Source organism: Ranitomeya imitator, chromosome 1 (genome assembly GCF_032444005.1).
Source record: "Ranitomeya imitator isolate aRanImi1 chromosome 1, aRanImi1.pri, whole genome shotgun sequence".
NCBI lineage: Eukaryota > Metazoa > Chordata > Amphibia > Anura > Dendrobatidae > Ranitomeya > Ranitomeya imitator.
In genome coordinates, this window is record NC_091282.1 from 44,035,027 (window position 1) to 44,054,598 (window position 19,572).

At 40.9% G+C, this 19,572-nt stretch overlaps 1 protein-coding gene across 9 annotated transcripts in view; it reads left to right on the top strand.

Moving 5' to 3' along the window:
• TCF4 (transcription factor 4) overlaps nt 1-19,572 on the top strand; it is a 581,252-nt gene that overhangs the window by 177,764 nt on the left and 383,916 nt on the right. For all 9 annotated transcript variants that reach the window (XM_069746012.1, XM_069746015.1, XM_069746018.1 and 6 more), the window contains one exon: nt 824-920. In XM_069746012.1, the coding sequence (XP_069602113.1) occupies nt 824-920 (97 nt within the window). The remainder of the gene's footprint in view (nt 1-823; nt 921-19,572) is intronic.

Genomic DNA, 19,572 nt, shown 5'->3' on the forward strand with positions numbered 1-19,572 from the left:
ATTTTCTATTCAGGATGCTGCCCAGCCCCCAAGCAGCGCTATGGTGACTCTGGCATTAGGATGCAGAGGACCTGTCCACAGGTCAAAAGTGGCAAATTTTTCGCTCTTAATTATTTTTGCTATTTTCCTAAATATTCAATTTTTATTTTTTATTTTTGATATTCCACCATACGGTTCCAGAGATACGAGGCCTTTTTAACTAATTTTATAATCTTTTAAAGGGGGGCGTGTTTCACAAGGTAATAATACACAGCTGCCTAAGGACACGCCCCCGAGGATCCTGTGACTAAATTCTTTAGGCTTTAATTAGTTTGGGAGCCACTCTTTTTTGATAAAGATCATAAAAATCAGCATTCAATAAAAAGTCCCATATCTCTGAAAGTGTACGACAGATTAAAAAAAAAAAATACTCAGAGGAGCAGCAGGAATAAATGAAAAGCAAAAACTGGACACTTCTATCCTGGTGACAAATTCTCTTTAAGTCCATAAAATAACAACCTTCCATTTCCGAAAACATTAGGCAGTAACTTAAAATAGAAAAAAAAATTATGGTCCCTTTAGGTAGGGTTTTGGTAGGGTGTGCCTAAATTGGACCCACCCAGAAGGAGCCACATGGCCCTATAGTGTCCTGCCTGTACGATATTGGCCATATTCCAGGCTATTTGTATGCGTGTGTATGATGTGCGAATGTTTTTCCCTATGTTCATACATAATGTTGTGATCTACCATAATCCCGCAGCGTGCGTTATAGAATAGCTTGTTATTACAGATCTTATGATATAAGGCCCCGATGCTGACCGCTCTCATTTTCGTCTATTGCCAGAATTATGGGGAAGGATCTCACTATGAACACATGACGAACCGGGACCTGACGTCACACGATAATCTCTCCCCTCCATACGTCAATTCAAGATTACAAAGTAAGTTGCACATTTTTATTATTATCGTTTTGCTTAAAATTGACCTTAAATCTCTAAAATTTATTTCCAATAAATATTTTAACAGGTTTGTTTTTAATTGTATAAATGTAAAAAAAATCTATATATTTTTTGAAAACTATATAGCTGCTGCTGATCACTTACCCCTATAATATGTCATCTATAACATGAAATAGTCATGGTCTCCTCCCTGTTGGTACACTCACTTTGCCTTCACGGATGCTCTCTGGGCCTGTAGGGGTTGTACTAATTTCACTAGCTCCGCCCAGATGGCTTTTGACTACACTTTTATCAAGTTGGTCTTATTATTCTTTTAAAACTGCTTACAACAGATGGTCTTCAGCAAAAGAGAACGGTAAAGCATCCTGGTCAGGATTTAGTAAGAGCATTTTTTTCCTGATGGTTTCCTTTTATCCTGCTTGTTGATGGTTTCCAAGGAGAAACTGATTTTATTTTTTTAATTTTTATCTTTGATGTAAATTAGACTGGTTGCAAAGTAGGAAAAATTGTCAATAAGCATTAAAGGCGGTAATAATCTCCGGTCTATGTAAAATTACAGATTATGGCAGAATGATGACTTACGTCAAATGTCAAACCCAGCTCTTCTACATCTGGGTGTACACGGGCTTTTTTCAGTGAGTCTCTTCTCTGCTGGGGTGATTTTTGCGGTCTCATGCTTATATATGGATTGCATTGGCATGACAGATTCCGTGTAGCACATTGTTGTCTGGTGGGAACGTCTTCATGTTCTTTGGATCTGGACACCTCATAGTGACTCATGTTCTCCTTATAAAATCTTTTCATTAAGCTTTACCTTGTGTGATTTTCCAAATTTTCACATTCATGGCCTAAATTTAGGACAGATTTGCAATCTATCTAGTAATTAACCATTTCTAGGGGTCGGACCCCCACGAATCAACAAGTTACCTCCTATGCTGTGGATATCTGATGACTAGGGATGAGGGGACCTGTGGAAGTTCGAGTTCTGGTACCCAACCGAACTTTAGTCCCTAAGTTCGGTTTGAGTGCCAGACCTGTACCCACCACCCAGTTCTTTACAGTTCGGGTTCGCTCATCTCTACTGATGACTTGTTTTCACAGGGCATCTCTCTCCTTTAAGTTTGGAAATCACTACTAATGCTCCATGGTACAGATAGTGCTCAGAGGTTTTAGATATTTCCCGCATTCTGCCGAAATCCTCCCTAATCTCCTTTTTGATCTTTGTTTTTATTTATTTATTTATTTTTTTTACTTTTTCTTCCATTTATCATTGACTGCCAACTTATTGGATACCAGTTCTTCATTGTTATATACCCACTGGCCTGTCCAAACGGGTCTGTGCATGGTTGGATGACAGATCTTAATACAAGTTATTATTTTACTTTTCTACATCTTTGTTGGATATGCTTTTCCTTTGAAATCAAAGCTTATCTTTTCTAAATTGAGGTAAATAGCATCCACTTTGGATACGTTCACACAATCTGGATTTGAAATAGGATTATCCAACATGTATTTACCAGAGGACACGCAACAGAAATCCAAGGCCGCCACATGGATGTATATTCTAGACAGACTGCAGATCCACTGGAGAATTAGAGTGCTTTCACATTGCATTCTGTGTTGACCTCCCTCTACTTCCTTAGAGATACAAAGATCTGCCCCTGCTTCCTATAGACAGACAAAGACCTGCCCCTACTTCCTGTAGAGATACAAAGATCTGCCTCTACTTCCTATAGGCAAACACCTGCTCCTACTTCCTGTACAGATACAAAGATCTGCCCCTGCTTCCTATAGACAGACAAAGACCTGCCCCTACTTCCTGTAGAGATACAAAGATCTGCCTCTACTTCCTATAGACAAACACCTGCTCCTACTTCCTGTAGAGATACAAAGATCTGCCCCTGCTTCCCATAGACAGACAAAGACCTGCTCCTACTTCCTGTAGAGATACAAAGATCTGCCCCTGCTTCCTATAGACAGACAAAGACCTGCTCCTACTTCCTGTAGAGATACAAAGATCTGCCTCTACTTCCTATAGACAAACACCAGCTCCTACTTCCTGTACAGATACAAAGATATGCGTCTACTTCCTATAGACAGACAAATACCTGCTCCTACTTCCTCTAGAGACACAAAGATCTGCCCCTACTTACTATAGACAGACAAAGACCTGCTCCTACTTCCTGTAGAGATACAAAGATATGCGTCTACTTCCTATAGACAGACAAAGACCCGCTCCTACTTCCTGTACAGATACAAAGATCTGCCTCTACTTCCTATAGACAGACAAAGACCTGCTCCTACTTCCTCTAGAGATACAAAGATGTGCGTCTACTTCCTATACACAGACAAAGACCTGCTCCTACTTCCTGTACAGATACAAAGATCAACCTCTACTTCCTATAGACAGACAAAGACCTGCTCCTACTTCCTCTAGAGATACAAAGATCTGCCCCTACTTCCTATAGACAGACAAAGACCTGCTCCTACTTCCTGTAGAGATACAAAGATATGCGTCTACTTCCTATAGACAGACAAAGACCTGCTCCTACTTCCTGTACAGATACAAAGATCTGCCTCTACTTCCTATAGACAGACAAAGACCTGCTCCTACTTCCTGTAGAGATACAAAGATATGCGTCTACTTCCTATAGACAGACAAAGACCTGCTCCTACTTCCTGTACAGATACAAAGATCTGCCTCTACTTCCTATAGACAGACAAAGACCTGCTCCTACTTCCTGTACAGATACAAAGATCAACCTCTACTTCCTATAGACAGACAAAGACCTGCTCCTACTTCCTCTAGAGATACAAAGATCTGCCCCTACTTCCTATAGACCGACAAAGACCTGCTCCTACTTCCTGTAGAGATACAAAGATATGCGTCTACTTCCTATAGACAGACAAAGACCTGCTCCTACTTCCTGTACAGATACAAAGATCTGCCTCTACTTCCTATAGACAGACAAAGACCTGCTCCTACTTCCTCTAGAGATACAAAGATATGCGTCTTCTTCCTATAGACAGACAAAGACCTGCTCCTACTTCCTGTACAGATACAAAGATCAACCTCTACTTCCTATAGACAGACAAAGACCTGCTCCTACTTCCTCTAGAGATACAAAGATCTGCCCCTACTTCCTATAGACAGACAAAGACCTGCTCCTACTTCCTGTAGAGTTACAAAGACTTGCCCCTACTTCTTGTAGACAAATACCCACCTCCACTACCTGTAGAGAGACAAAGACCAGCCCCCACACTTCCTGTAGAGAGACAAAGACCCACCTCCACTTACTGTAGAGAGACATAAACTTACTCCAACTTCTTGTAGAGAGACAAAGACCCATTCCCACTTCTTATAGAGAGACAAATACCTGCTTTCATTACCTGTAAAAAGACAAATACAAGTCCCAACTTCCTGTAGAGCAACAAATACCAACTTCCACTACAGACTTGCCCCCACTTTCTGTAGAGAGAGAAAAACCTGACCTCACTTCCTGTAGAGAAACAAAGACCTGCCCCACTTCCAGTAGAGAGTCAAAGACCAAAACCCACTTCCAGTAGAGCAACATAAACCCATCCCCACCTCCTGTAGAAAGGTAAACACTTGCCCCATTTCCTATAGAGATACAAAGACCCACTCTGACTTTCTGTAGAGTGATAAAAACTCACCTTCACATCTTGTAAAGAGATAAAAACCCACCCCCACTTCCGGTAGAGACAAAGACTTGTCCCCATTTCTTGTTGAGTTACAAAGACCGGCACCCATTCCTGTAGAGAGGCATAAACCCACCCCAACTTCCTGTAGAAAGGTAAACACTTGTCCCCATTTCCTCTAGAGTGACAAAGACCTACTCCAACTTCCTATAGATTAATAAAAATTCTCCTCCACTTCCTGTAAAGAGAAAAAGACCCGCCCCCACTTCCTGTAGAGACAAAGACTCACCCCTATTTCTTGTAGAGAAACAAAGACTGACACCCACTTCCTAGAGAGCGACATAAACCCACCCCCACTTCCTGTAGAAAGGTAAACACTTGTCCCCATTTCCTGTAGAGAAACATTGACCTGCTCCAACTTCCTTTAGATTGATAAAAACTCTCCTCCACTTCCTGTAAAGAGATAAAGACCCACCCCAACTTCCTGTAGAGACAAAGACCCGCCCCTGTTTCTTGTAGAGAAAAAAAGACTGACACCCACTTCCTGTAGAGCGACCTCAACACACCCACACTTCCTGTAAAGCGACATAAACCCACCCACACTTCCTGTAGAGCGACATAAACCCACCCACACTTCCTGTAGAGCGACATAAACCCACCCACACTTCCTGTAGAGAGACAAAGGCTCACCCCTCACTACTTATAGAGAGACAAAGTCCTACCTCTATTTCCAATAAAAAGACAAAGACTTTATTTTAATCTCCATACAGTACCTAATATTATATTTTATATTCTAAGAAACTAGTTGGAGCCACAGCATTTGTTCCTCCACACCAGCACTACTTACTGCAATCACTAAGGTGTCTGTAGATATACAGCTGTTTACGGTCGACCTGATCAGGAGCTGTCAATGTTACCAACTTCACATTTTATTTTTTCTCAACAGCTTATCAAAAAATCATGGACAGACAATTTATTTTTGTTAAACCATAATAAATCAATATGATTATATGTGTAAAATGATGATATTTACAGTCAAAATAATCTGTAGACTTTTCTTCAGCTTAAAAACATCTCATGAATGCCTTGAAATATTTTTATGGACCATCAAAAAAAGCGCCTTATTGTTATAGATATTCTTAGAATTTCTGGCAACAATGGGAGTCGCGTACAGATAGGCCCCCTAGTGGTGGCAACAGGCAGCCAAAAATATATAAATATAGGAATGGAAGAAGTGTGCTTAAAGAAACGGATCATTGAGTTTTATCCTTGGTGTCACCTCCTCACGAGGCAGACGTCTGCTGTGCTGTTTGCATTGCAGTGAGGTATCGGTATATTACACCTGCTGAGCCAGACAACATCTGGGCTAATATAGACGCAGCCCCTCCGTGGCGGGCACATGTGCGCCTCTTAATTCAGCATTTTCTCTGCTGCCTAGATGGATACACAAATGCAAACAATCCAGCAGAACAGGAAAGGTGCTACAGTATGACAAAACACGCCTAAAAATAGAGCCATTAATTGTAATTAAGTAAATCAGGACTTTTAAGTTGCAACGCGTTAATGAGGTCTCTGTAAAATGAACTGAAAATAAGGTGATAATTTAACCAGAGTGCAATGTATTCAGGTGTAAGCCCATCGTAACGCTGAAGTCCCAGCAGTCCTGCCCCGGGATTAGCCCCTGATTAGCTGCAGTAATGGAGTCAGGGAGGATAGCAGAGATTGCGCTGCTGCCGTCGTGTCTTATTCCAGCAGCTGCAGAACAGCAGAATGTGCACTGCGGCCTATGGCTGGTGTAAGAATGATTCTCTCACCGCTGTATGTGCAGGGAAGGATTCTGCCAACTTCCATCTTCTGACATGATTTGTAGACACATCAAATCCTTACATTGGTGGTTCGGGGTTTGGGTCCATTCTGTAGGTACATCTGAAGAATGGAACAAAAAAAAAGACCAGTACATTTTTTAAACAAACTTTTTTTTACTTTTTTCAATTCTTTTAAAAAGTATTCTATCTGCAGTAATCATCTGTCTCTTTGTTTCTATCTAATTTCTGTTTCTTCCTCCTTTCATTTCTTCCTCCCACCATTCCTGTCTTCCTTTAATCTTTACGTGCCCTGACTTTCCTTCCTTCTTTCCTCCCACCATTCCTGTCTTCCTTTAATCTTTACTTCTCCTGACTTTCCTTCCTTCTTTCCTCCCACCCTTCCTGTCTTCCTTTAATCTTTACTTCTCCTGACTTTCCTTCCTTCTTTCCTCCCACCATTCCTGTCTTCCTTTAATCTTTACTTCTCCTGACTTTCCTTCCTTCTTTCCTCCCACCATTCCTGTCTTCCTTTCATCTTTACTTCTCCTGACATTCCTTCCTTCTTTCCTTCCACCATTCCTGTCTTCCTTTAATCTTTACTTCTCCTGACTTTCCTTCCTTCTTTCCTCCCACCATTCCTGTCTTCCTTTCATCTTTACTTCTCCTGACATTCCTTCTTTCTTTCCTTCCACCATTCCTGTATTCCTTTCATCTTTTCTTCTCCTGACATTCCTTCCTTCTTTCCTCCCACCCTTCCTGTCTTCCTTTCATCTTTACTTCTCCTGACATTCCTTCCTTCTTTCCTCCCACCATTCCTGTCTTCCTTTCATCTTTACTTCTCCTGACTTTCCTTCCTTCTTTTCTTCCACCATTCCTGTCTTCCTTTCATCTTTACTTCTCCTGACATTCCTTCCTTCTTTCCTCCCACCCTTCCTGTCTTCCTTTCATCTTTACTTCTCCTGACATTCCTTCCTTCTTTCCTCCCACCATTCCTGTCTTCCTTTCATCTTTACTTCTCCTGACATTCCTTCCTTCTTTCCTCCCACCCTTCCTGTCTTCCTTTCATCTTTACTTCTCCTGACATTCCTTCCTTCTTTCCTCCCACCATTCCTGTCTTCCTTTCATCTTTACTTCTCCTGACATTCCTTCCTTCTTTCCTCCCACCCTTCCTGTCTTCCTTTCATCTTTACTTCTCCTGACATTCCTTCCTTCTTTCCTCCCACCATTCCTGTCTTCCTTTCATCTTTACTTCTCCTGACATTCCTTCCTTCTTTCCTCCCACCCTTCCTGTCTTCCTTTCATCTTTACTTCTCCTGACATTCCTTCCATCTTTCCTCCCACCCTTCCTCTCTTCCTTCCTCACACCATTCCTTTGTTTCCCTCTTTGGTCTCAGCCTCCCTGAAATCATTTTGCAAGGGTTTTTCCAGAAAATCCTAACCACATTGAATGTTAACAAAAATGTATTCATCACCTTCTTAATCTTTTCTTTCCTTGTTGCTTTCTTTGCTACTTCCTCTTCATCCCTTTCTTCTTTCCCTTCTTTTTTCCTCCCTTCTTCTTTGCTTCTTTCCTCTGTTTTTCTTCCTTCCTTTCCATCTTCCTTTTCTCTTCTTTACTTCTTCCTTCTTTGCTCTCTTTTCCTTCCTTCCTCCCTATTTTATTTCCTTTCTACCTTCTTCCTTTCTTCCCTTTATCCTTTTCTCTTCCTCGCTTCCTTCTTTCCTCTCTGTTTTCCTTCCCCCAGTCATTACTGCACTACTTTCATATTTCCTTCTCCCATCCTCCCTTCTTTCTTTCTTCCCACCTTTCCTGCTTAATCCTGTCTTTAATTGTTGCTTTTCTATGAGTTATTTGATACTTTCTATCTAATTTCCCTTTCTTCCCCTTCTTCCTTCTTTCCTCCCTTTTTCTTTGCATCTTTCCTTTGTTTTCCATCCATCCTTTCTATTTTCTTTTCTCTTCCTCCCTTATTCCTTTTCTCTTCTTCACGTCTTCCATCTTTTCTTCCTCCCTTTCTTCTTTCCTCCCTTCTTTCCTCCACACTTTCTTTCCTTTGATCCCTTTCTTCTTTTCTCTCCCTAGCTTATTTGTTATCTCTTCCTTTTTCCCTTCTTTCTCTTCTTCCTACACTTCTTCCTTCCTTCTTTCCTCTCTGATCGCCTTCCTTTTTTCCTTTCTTCTCCCACTCCTGCTTTTTTTCCTCCCACTCTTCCTTCCTTCCTCCCTGCATCTTAAAAGGTTTTTCCGATATGTAGAAAAAAAACCTAGGCACATGGATTGGCTAAAAAAAAGAAAAGAAAGAACATGTGTTTACTTTACTATTGCTTCACCACTTCCCTGTGGATATTTCCCATTTATCTATCTATCTATCTATCTATCTATCTATCTATCTATCTATCTATCTATCTATCTGTTATCTATCTATTATCTATTTATATATCTATTATCGATCTATTATCTATCTATTATCGATCTATTATCTATCTATTATATATCTATTTTTTATCTATCTATTATCTATCTGTTATTGAATAAATATATTAAATACAGTATCTATCTATCTATCTATTGTCAAATACACATATTATCTATCTATCTATCTATCTATCTATCTATCTATCTATCTATCTATTGTCGAATAAACATATTATCTATCATCTATTATCTATCATTGATCTATTCTTGACCAGTGATTGATATTGATTGCTCGTCACTAGGTGCCTTCATCTTCCCTTTCTCCCATTCAGTTTGTTAGTAAATACCTTCCATTGTGTGAATTAATTCCAGACGGTGACTTCAGCTGTTATACTAAGTAGCTTCTTTCTCACTTTGTAAGGAGGTTTTTGTTATCTCGTTGAATGTCTTGATATTTGTGCCCTAACATCTGCTGGAAGTGTCGCTAATAAATGTGTTTTTTTTTTTTCTGTTGTATTTTTGCACTAAAATGTTATTCATTGCCTCGAACAATTAAAATATGCTTTTTTGGCTTGTGATGGCTAATGGTGGTGATTGCCAGAAATGTGAAATGCCAGATATAACAGGTCATATAAACCGTTATATTACATAACATGGAGTGGCAATGACAAATGTGCTTCTCCTGCCAGGAAGGTCACCGAATAAGTCAGTGCCATGTAATAGCCTGATAATGAGCTGCGGGGGACGTATTACACAATATATCCATCTATATAAATGGAATGGCATTTTGTTTTCTGTGCCAAAGCTTCATAGTAGAATATTCACTCTTAGGAAGTGAATAGAAAGCCGTTGGTATCGCATCACGGTTCATATCTTTGATATCGCTTACAACAATTTGTGCAGAATTTTCAGAAATTTGCTGACTGCAGTGAATTGAAAAAAATGTGATTTAGTGATTTTGGTTGTTCTAAACATCTTGGAGAACTGACCACAGATCTTCTGTGTATGAGGCTTGTGCGGATCCTTCTGTCTCTTCATGCGATCCCAGACAGACTGCATGATGTGAGATCAGGGCTCTTTGGGGGCCGGATCATCACTTCCAGGACTTAATGACATTGGCTGGATGTTTGGGATTGTTCTCCTGCTGCAGAATAAATGTGAAGCCAATCCAGACGCCTCCCTGATGGGATTACATGATGGATAAATATCTGACTGCATTTTTCAGCATTAAGGACACCAAGAAATGGGCAACGTTGATGAATATAGACGCAGTGGTTGGCCAAGGAAACTTAGTGCAGCAGATGAAATACACATTGTGATTACTTACTTCCGAAATCAGAAGATGTCCAGCAGTGCCATCAACTCAGAACTGGGAGCAACCAGTGGGAGCCAGCTACATTCATCTAAAGTTTGGAGAAGTCTGGCCGAAAGTGGTCTTCATAGAAGAATTGAGGCTAAAAAGTCCAGACCTTCCACATGAAAACAAAAACAAGTGCCTCGACTATGCATAAAGGCATAGGAACGAGGAGAAAAATGGCAGAAGGTGCTCTGGACGGATGGGTCACTATTTGGCTGTAACCGAAGGCAGATTGTTTGTTGCAGGGCTGGAGAGTGGAACAATAATGAGGGTCTGCAGGAACAGTGAAGCATGGTGGAGGGTCCTGCAAGGTTGGGGCTGCATTTCTGCAAATATTGTTGAGGATTCCTGGAGACCTCCATGCTGAGAGATCCTTATCCATCATGTAATACCATCAGGGAATCATCTGATTGGCTCTAAATTTATTCCGCAGTAGAATAATGACCCCAAATATTCCTCCAATATCATCAAGAACTAGGAGTCTTGATTGTGATGATCCGGCCCCCACAGTGCCTTAATCTCACATCATCCAACATGTCTGGGATTATACGAAGACAAAGAAGGATTTGCACAAGCCTCATACACCTGAAGATCTGCGGTTGGTTCTTCGAGATGTTTGGAAGAACCTCCCTGCTGAGTTCCTTCAAAAACTGTGTGCAAGTGACAAGTACTGAGAAGAACTGATTAAGATGACGAGCGGTCATCAAATATAGATTTAAGATTTTGTTAATTCATTGTTTTCTTAGTTTTATTCATTAATCTAAAGATAAAATTTAGCTTATTGTTTTTTTTTATTTTTTACAAAATGTCGCTATTTCTTTTTAATGCGTTTTTTATTTATTATTATTTTCTTTTGAATATGGGAATTTTATTTAGGGTATTTCTTGCTGTATTATTGCTTTTTTGTTTATTTTTATTTTCATTCTTCTCAAATGAAAGAAAAATCCTTAATGATGTTTGTTTCATTTTAATGCACAAGTTATTACGGATGTGTAATAATACGGCCCCTGTATGTTATACTACATCTCCTTGTGCCTCTAGTTTTATACAAAGGTGCATATTTTGGTTAGGGTTATATTATAGGCACTCTTTCCTTTAACCATTGCCTCAAGGAGTAACTCTAGGGCGGTCCCTAGAGGTTCATAGGACAGACCTGTAAGCGTTACAGGGTACACGCTCCACGCCCATGAGTAGCCAAATTTAGGATTTTTGTATTTCGGGGTCAGATCCACCTACAGACATCAGAAGAGGCGGCTCATAACTGTAGTTTTACATTTCATTTCTCGAAATAAAATAAAAAAGCACATGCTTCATATAGCGAGCACTCATCCAAGACCGGAGTCTTCAGATTAGAGAGAAACTTATAAAGGTCCTATTTGTTTTCTTACGTGTCTTTTAGAAATTTTACAATCCTGGAGTGTCTTTTCTTAGTATTTTACAATCAGACGTTCTTCAGTTATTCATGCATTGACAAGGAGGAGGGATCTTGCTCTTCTTCTTGTCATCGGGGCGTGTCTTTAAACACTTTGATCAGTGCTGGCGTGTGTAGATACACACCCTGTTGACAGAATGTTAACTCTCAATTTATTTACACTATTCCGAGCCAGGAAAAGTAACAGAGGAATAACCCACACCGATGCTAAAAAATAATGGGATTTCATAAGTATTTTAGAGTTATGGCTGGAGAGCTGAGAGCTGACAAATGTTTTTTAATAGCTTATATATACATTTTTAGCTATAAAAAAAATATTATTCTATTGCAAGCTACATGACAGTATTTGATGAATTCTAGGATGAAACCTATTACATTTTATTTTGGCAGATAGTACAGTCATGGCCAAAAGTATTGACACCCCTGCAATTCTGTCAGATAATACTCAGTTTCTTCCTGAAAATGATTGCAAACACAAATTCTTTGGTATTATTATCTTCATTTAATTTGTCTTAAATGAAAAAACACAAAAGAGAATAAAGCAAAACATTGATCATTTCACACAAAACTCCAAAAATGGGCCAGACAAAAGTATTGGCACCCTCAGCCTAATACTTGGTTGCACAACCTTTAGCCAAAATAACTGCGACCAACCGCTTCCGGTAACCATCAATGAGTTTCTTACAATGCTCTGCTGGAATTTTAGACCATTGTTCTTTGGCAAACTGCTCCAGGTCCCTGATATTTGAAGGGTGCCTTCTCCAAACTGCCATTTTTAGATCTCGCCACAGGTGTTCTATGGGATTCGGGTCTGGACTCATTGCTGGCCACCTTAGAAGTCTCCAGTGCTTTCTCTCAAACCATTTTCTAGTGCTTTTGAAGTGTGTTTTGGGTCATTGTCCTGCTGGAAGACCCATGACCTCTGAGGGAGACCCAGCTTTCTCACACTGGGCCCTACATTATGCTGCAAAATTTGTTGGTAGTCTTCAGACTTCATAATGCCATGCACACGGTCAAGCAGTCCAGTGCCAGAGGCAGCAAAGCAACCCCAAAACAACAGGGAACCTCCGCCATGTTTGACTGTAGGGACCGTGTTCTTTTCTTTGAATGCCTCTTTTTTTTCTCCTGTAAACTCTATGTTGATGCCTTTGCCCAAAAAGCTCTACTTTTGTCTCATCTTACCAGAGACCATTCTTCCAAAACGTTTTAGGCTTTCTCAGGTAAGTTTTGGCAAACTCCAGCCTGGCTTTTTTATGTCTCGGGGTAAGAAGTGGGGTCTTCCTGGGTCTCCTACCATACAGTCCCTTTTCATTCAGACGCCGACGGATAGTACGGGTTGACACTGTTGTACCCTCGGACTGCAGGGCAGCTTGAACTTGTTTGGATGTTAGTCGAGGTTCTTTATCCAACATCTGCACAATCTTGCGTTGAAATCTCTTGTCAATTTTTCTTTTCTGTCCACATCTAGGGAGGTTAGCCACAGTGCCATGGGCTTTACATTTCTTGATGACACTGCGCACGGTAAACACAGGAACATTCAGGTCTTTGGAGATGGACTTGTAGCCTTGAGATTGCTCATGCTTCCTCACAATTTGGTTTCTCAAGTCCTCAGACAGTTCTTTGGTCTTCTTTCTTTTCTCCATGCTCAATGTGGTACACACAAGGACACAGGACAGAGGTTGAGTCAACTTTAATCCATGTCAACTGGCTGCAAGTGTGATTTAGTTATTGTCAACACCTGTTAGGTGCCACAGGTAAGTTACAGGTGCTGTTAATTACACTAATTAGAGAAGCATCACATGATTTTTTGAACAGTGCCAATACTTTTGTCCACCCCCTTTTTTATGTTTGGTGTGGAATTATATCCAATTTGGCTTTAGGACAATTCTTTTTGCGTTTTTTTCATTTAAGACAAATTAAATGAAGATAATAATAACAAATAATTTGTGTTTGCAATCATTTTCAGGAAGAAACTGAGTATTATCTGACAGAATTGCAGGGATGTCAATACTTTTGGCCATGACTGTATATGTGTAGCTCAGAGCTTCATTTTTCGGATATGGTGCTCCAAATCCCCAGTATAGACATAGTTAAATGATAAATAAATGAAACCTTTGGCCATCACCAGGGGGAGCACGTGAGCTTGCTGAATACTGTCAATACATTAAACTTAATAATAAAACTGTATTCAGTCAACTCATTAGCTCCCTCTAGTGGACAATCCATTATTTATCATCTACAGGAAATTTGGAGCTATATAGCAGAAAAACAGAGGATTGACAATTAGAAACGAGTGAATCAATTCATAGAGAATTGATTCCTCTTGAATTTCAGCAATAATTAAAATTAGCCAGAATCTGTTTTTTTTTTTTTTTTTTAATTGAATTAATTTGTACAAATTCGCCTGGCCCCCCATTTTCTGTACTTTTTGAGTTCTTGGAAGGGGTTAGAAAACAAAAGATTATATTATTCTGTACAAGGCAGAGACAGGTCTAGGACAGGTGAGCATAATGCTTTTAATTTTCACCCCTTCCTTCCTGGATTTGGAGAGACCTCTTAGCATAATAAATGTCTTTTCGCGGCACTTACGAGTCGGTTTGATCTGCATCAAATTTTGGACAAATAGAACCCGATGCGAAATTTAAAAAAAATTTGCTCTTTTTTAGTGACGTACAAATATAGAATACAATTAGTAATAAATGTGATAAAAATGTGATAAAAACGCACGATGATAAATGGCCGCAGACGAGGCTCCGGTGTGCCTGGATTTTACCTGGTACATATAGAACTGAACCCGATACTTATGCAAATGAATCTCCTTCCAGGGGGCACTTTCTTTTCTCCATAGGTATAAATTAGCGCACTCTCTTTATATCGAAACCTTAAAAAAAAAATGTTATGAAGGAATTTGGAATTTAGTTTAGTTACTTTTTTTTTGTGTGCGTTAATTGATAGCCTTTCGCATGTGCGGAAAATTATAGTGTTTAAGAGCCGTCTTCTCGTTCTCGGATGCCGAGGCTTTTCTTTTCTTTACAAAAAGGGTTATTTTTCCACTCTATCCTCAAGTATAAAAGTACAGTTCATGCAAATTGCATTCTCGGCGCCACATCTCCCTAATTAACCCCTTCTGCACCCGGTGTAATTGACCGTCATCTATAAACCTGTGGATTCAACGCAATTTCATGGTCGCATTATCATATTGCAAATATTTGTTAAGGGAGATTTTTTTCTTTTATAAGCTGCAGGATACAGGAGATTATTCGCTTTGGCTTAGGGAGCGGTCAGATAAGGGGGCATAACCGGGCATGACTGGAAGGGGGCGCCATTGGCACTGACAGAACTTGCGGCCATGATTACGTACTTGGTGGCCACCGGATGCATCTCCATTCCTTTCTTGATTGATTGAGCTCCGTTGTTTGTGCATTTTATGGTTGTATTATTTGGGCATCATATGATACTAAAGAAGGGGTGGCACCAACAGAAGGCAGTGCGCCACGCACATCTTTGTGATATATCCAATTAGGGTTCATGGGCGGCCAACTCTTACCCAAGACCACACCACCTCCCCCGAGAATTGGTTGCAAGCGGTGTCTATCGGTCTGGTGAACCTACTCCATTAATGCGGCGATTTATGTAGTGGCCGCTGCATTGGAAATGAGAAACTGTTCAGTGGAGTCTTTGTTAATCAGTCAACCTTATGGTGCCACTGTCAGGGGGCCAAAAATGAAGACGTTTAATAGTTGTCTCTTGTGGTTCAAATTAGCCAAATTATATAGTCCAATAGTTGTCACACTATTATTTGGGATTCTAAGACATTGCAAACATGATACATTTTTGCTTTATCATTGAGCACGTATCGCTGAGGTTTCGCCACTCAAAGCTTCATCAGGTTCTACAACATTGGTGCTCCTTCAATTTGGTGTTTTTTTTTTAACTTATTGGGTTGATCATGATGGAACTCACCCACAAACGGCACGCCACCCTTGGATCTGGTGCACGAGACATCCGTTCTCTAACTTCCTACCTTGTAATGTGTGCACAGCCCACGAACTGAAGGTGCATAAACGGCACTTGGTAACGTAGAGTGAGAGATAGGACGGATCCACCAGTCCGTTTTTTTGTTTTTAACGTGTTTTATCTATTTTTTTTTATGGATAAATCACGCGTCCGTTTCATATGTCCAAAAAAAACTCTCAAAAACCGGTGGAGACATATTCTACTGGGGTCAGTATGGCCGATCAGACTCGCCAAAGCAAGTCAATGGAATGGAAAAAAAAAAACAAATAATGCATGGATGTTTTTAACTGCTTAATTAATGGGTAAGAGAAGCAAATATCTTTTTTTTGAAAATGGATCTAACAAGGATTGGAAAGATGGAACATGGACTAAATTGGATTGAACACACTGAAAAAAAAAAACAGGGACCATTTTTCAAATATGAGAGAAAAAACCAACACGACAAACCGGATTTAGCCGAAAGCTGTGACCGGCTGTGGCTGCTACCTTTACACCTTTTAAGCTCCTGTTCCATGACCTGCGCTACATGTGGTCACTTGTCAGAAGTCTTAACCCTCAGTGATTGCAACGTTAAAGGATGGAACACTGAAATGGGTTAAGTTGGAGGGAAGTGCACCGAGCATCCCGCTGAGCTCCAGCTCAAACCTACCATGTTATTATCTTGCAAGGTATAGGATTTACCTGTTGTGTGCCCTGTCGCACAAGAAATTACATCTCTATAATTATATAGCAAGGAGGAAGCACTTGTATCACAACCTTCTTACAATTTTAGAATTTAGACTGGCTTCTCCTATACATGATTTCAGGAGAAGAGACGCAAAGCCGGAATCTACACTTACTTGACTTGTGGGGGATTTTAGATTTTGTCAATTCCTCCATCACCCTTACCCCCTTATCCTTCAGCCACATAATCACCGCTTATTTTAAACTTCCCCTGTTACACTCCCATAGGACAGAAAAAACACCAACTCCAATTTGGTTTGAAAAAGATCAATCAGCAGCCCAACTTTGGCTTTATTGACCATGGTCATCCATTTTGTATTCCAAAATCTACTTTATTTGTCCTTTTCAAAGTAGATACATTTATATATTGGTTCGCCAGCCAAGGGCCGTGGGGTACTCGGTACCGGGTCCTGCAGTTCACAGGGGGATGTCACGGTGGCTGACCCGGTCCGTGGCCCTGGAACGTCTGTGTAAAGGAAAGGTCTTTAACGGGAATGTTCGTGATGCCACGTGTGGTATTTGGTCAGGGTGACCAACGCTGCTTCAAGGGGTCCGCTGGGGTGATGTTATGGCAGCTAGATGGTATACCTTCCCTCAGGTGAAGTATGTCCCCAGGGCTTCCCGGTGTGTAGATGGTGGATGGTGAGAGGCGCAGAGAAGAACGAGGACACAAGGTTGCAGTCTCATTACCTTTACTGAAGACTTCAGCATCCACAGTCCAGGGCACCAGATCACAGGACAGACAGAGTCCGGCCGGTTTGGAGGCAAATCCAGAGTTCCCTTATCCAGGTGGAAATCAGTAGCCTTCCCTTGCACTGCGGTGGTGTAGTCCCTTAATGCCTATGGCTTCACATAAGGGTCTCACAGATATAGTGTTTCGTTCTCTCTGTTCCCCATATAGGATAGGACAAAACCTGTATGACTGGTGACTTGAGCCTGTTTATAGGGTCTCTTAGATAACCCAGCTCTGTAGGTGTCACCGTGCCTCCTGGGTGTAGGTGCGGACAGGTAACCTGCAATAAGCTGTCCTGCCGATCTCTGAAATAAGGCATAGAGGTCCTTACTCCCTCGGTGTTCCGGCTATCGGGATTTTGCGTCTCAGAAGGAGACAGCTTGAGTGGGGCTGGTCCCCTTCTGGTATCCTCTCCTTTGCTTCAACTTCCTTCACGTTCGCTGCAATACAGTTCTGCCTTTCAATGTCTCTTTCTGGGAGCTGCAGCTCTGAGGGTATGCACAGCTCCGTTAACCTTCCATCCTTCTCGGACTCTAGTCTGGAACTAACAGAACTCCTGTCTGGTGCTCTGCCAGGAACTGAACTCACTTTCCCTACAGACTACCAGTTATATATATGTGGGGAGTGACCTAATAAATAGGAGCAGAAGCTCCCCCTGGTGGTCTGGAGTGTGAAATGTGTTGCATGTTTGTGATACCTGGATGCAATTATCCTTCTTTGCCTCAAAACGTAGCATCACTCTCCCCGAGAGGAAAGCAATACCAATATGGCCACCTGGACCCTGGGGTGCTGCACTATTACAGAAGAAGGTTAAAAATATGGAAAGTGGGAGTGGGGGAAAGTAATAGGAATAAGAGTAGATTGTGACACCAACAAGCCTTGAGGCTGGGTAATCGAGAGGTCCTGGGTCAGTTACCGATAGGGCTCGTCCTAAGTAAAGGGATAAGGCAAAGGCATAGTGAGGTCACAGTCTGAGGTCAGAATTCCAGCAAGGTAGAGTATCAAGACAAAATGGCAAGGCAAACGGATGGTCAAGGCAAGGTCCAAGGTCGGACAGCAAAGATCAAATACAGGAAAACAGAGAACCGAAAAAGCACACACCATTTGAGCAAAGCTAGAACTGGCACTAATTGGTGGTAGAGAACCAGCAAAATAGCCAGGTAATCACTCGAATAGCAGACACATGGAGGAAGCCCCAACACATCCCGGCCAAGACTGGACAGCTGAACTCTCACTGACTGCTTCTGGACACACCTATAGGTGTAATCGTGACAAGATAATAATAAAAGAGAACAAGAGGAGAATAAGGAGTAGCAGGTGAAATGAAATAAAATCAAGTATAAATTGTATTAAATATCATATAAAAGAAGAAAGTTTACAAAATACAGTAACAGAAATGCCAAGACAACACATATATAACAGGGTCACCCATCATAGTTGAGAGTATAACTGATTATATTTCATTTCACCTACTGCTCCTTATTCTCCTCTTACTCTCATGCTTCCTGGAGCTGGTGTGGTTTTTCTTAGGGTGGGTTCCTACTAGTGACACCACCCTGTCATCCAGTATGCAGTTGGGATTTTTGTTATTACTAAGATTATAATAAAGTATAAGGATAAGGGTGAAGAGGGGTCATGTGGGATAAAACAAGAGGGAAACCATATCATGATACATTTTTTTAAACCTGACACATCACATTACTGTGCCTTGCGAAAGTATTCGGCCCCCCTGGAACTTTCAACCTTTTCCCACATATCATTTTTTAAACATAAAGATACCAAATGTAAATTTTTGGTGAAGAATCAACAACAAGTGGAACACAATTGTGAAGTTGAACGAAATTTATTGGTTATTTTAAATTTTTGTGGAAATTCAAAAACTGAAAAGTGGGGCGTGCAATATTATTCGGCCCCTATATCTTAATACTTTGTTGCGCCACCTTTTGCTGCAATTACAGCATGTCGCTTGGGGTATGTCTCTATCAGTTTTGTACATGGAAAGACTGAAATTCTCGCCCATTCTTCCTGGGCAAACAGCTCGAGCTCAGTGAGGTTTGATGGAGATCGTTTGTGAACAGCAGTTTTCAGCTCTTTCCACAGATTCTCGATGTGATTGAGGTCTGGTCTTTGACTTGGCCATTCTAACACCTGGATACGTTTATTTGTGAACCATTCCATTGTAGATTTTGCTTTATGTTTGGGATCATTATCTTGTTGGAAGACAAATCTCCGTCCCAGTCTCAGGTCTTTTGCAGACTCCAACAGGTTTTCTTCAAGACTGGTCCTGTATTTGGCTCCATCCATCTTCCCATCAATTTTAACCATCTTCCCTGTCCCTGCTGAAGAAAAGCAGGCCCAAACCATGATGCTGCCACCACCATGTTTGACAGTGGGGATGGTGCGTTCAGGGTGATGAGCTGTGTTGCCTTTACGCCACACATACAGTATCATTTGGCATTGTTGCCAAAAATGTCAATTTTGGCTTTATGTG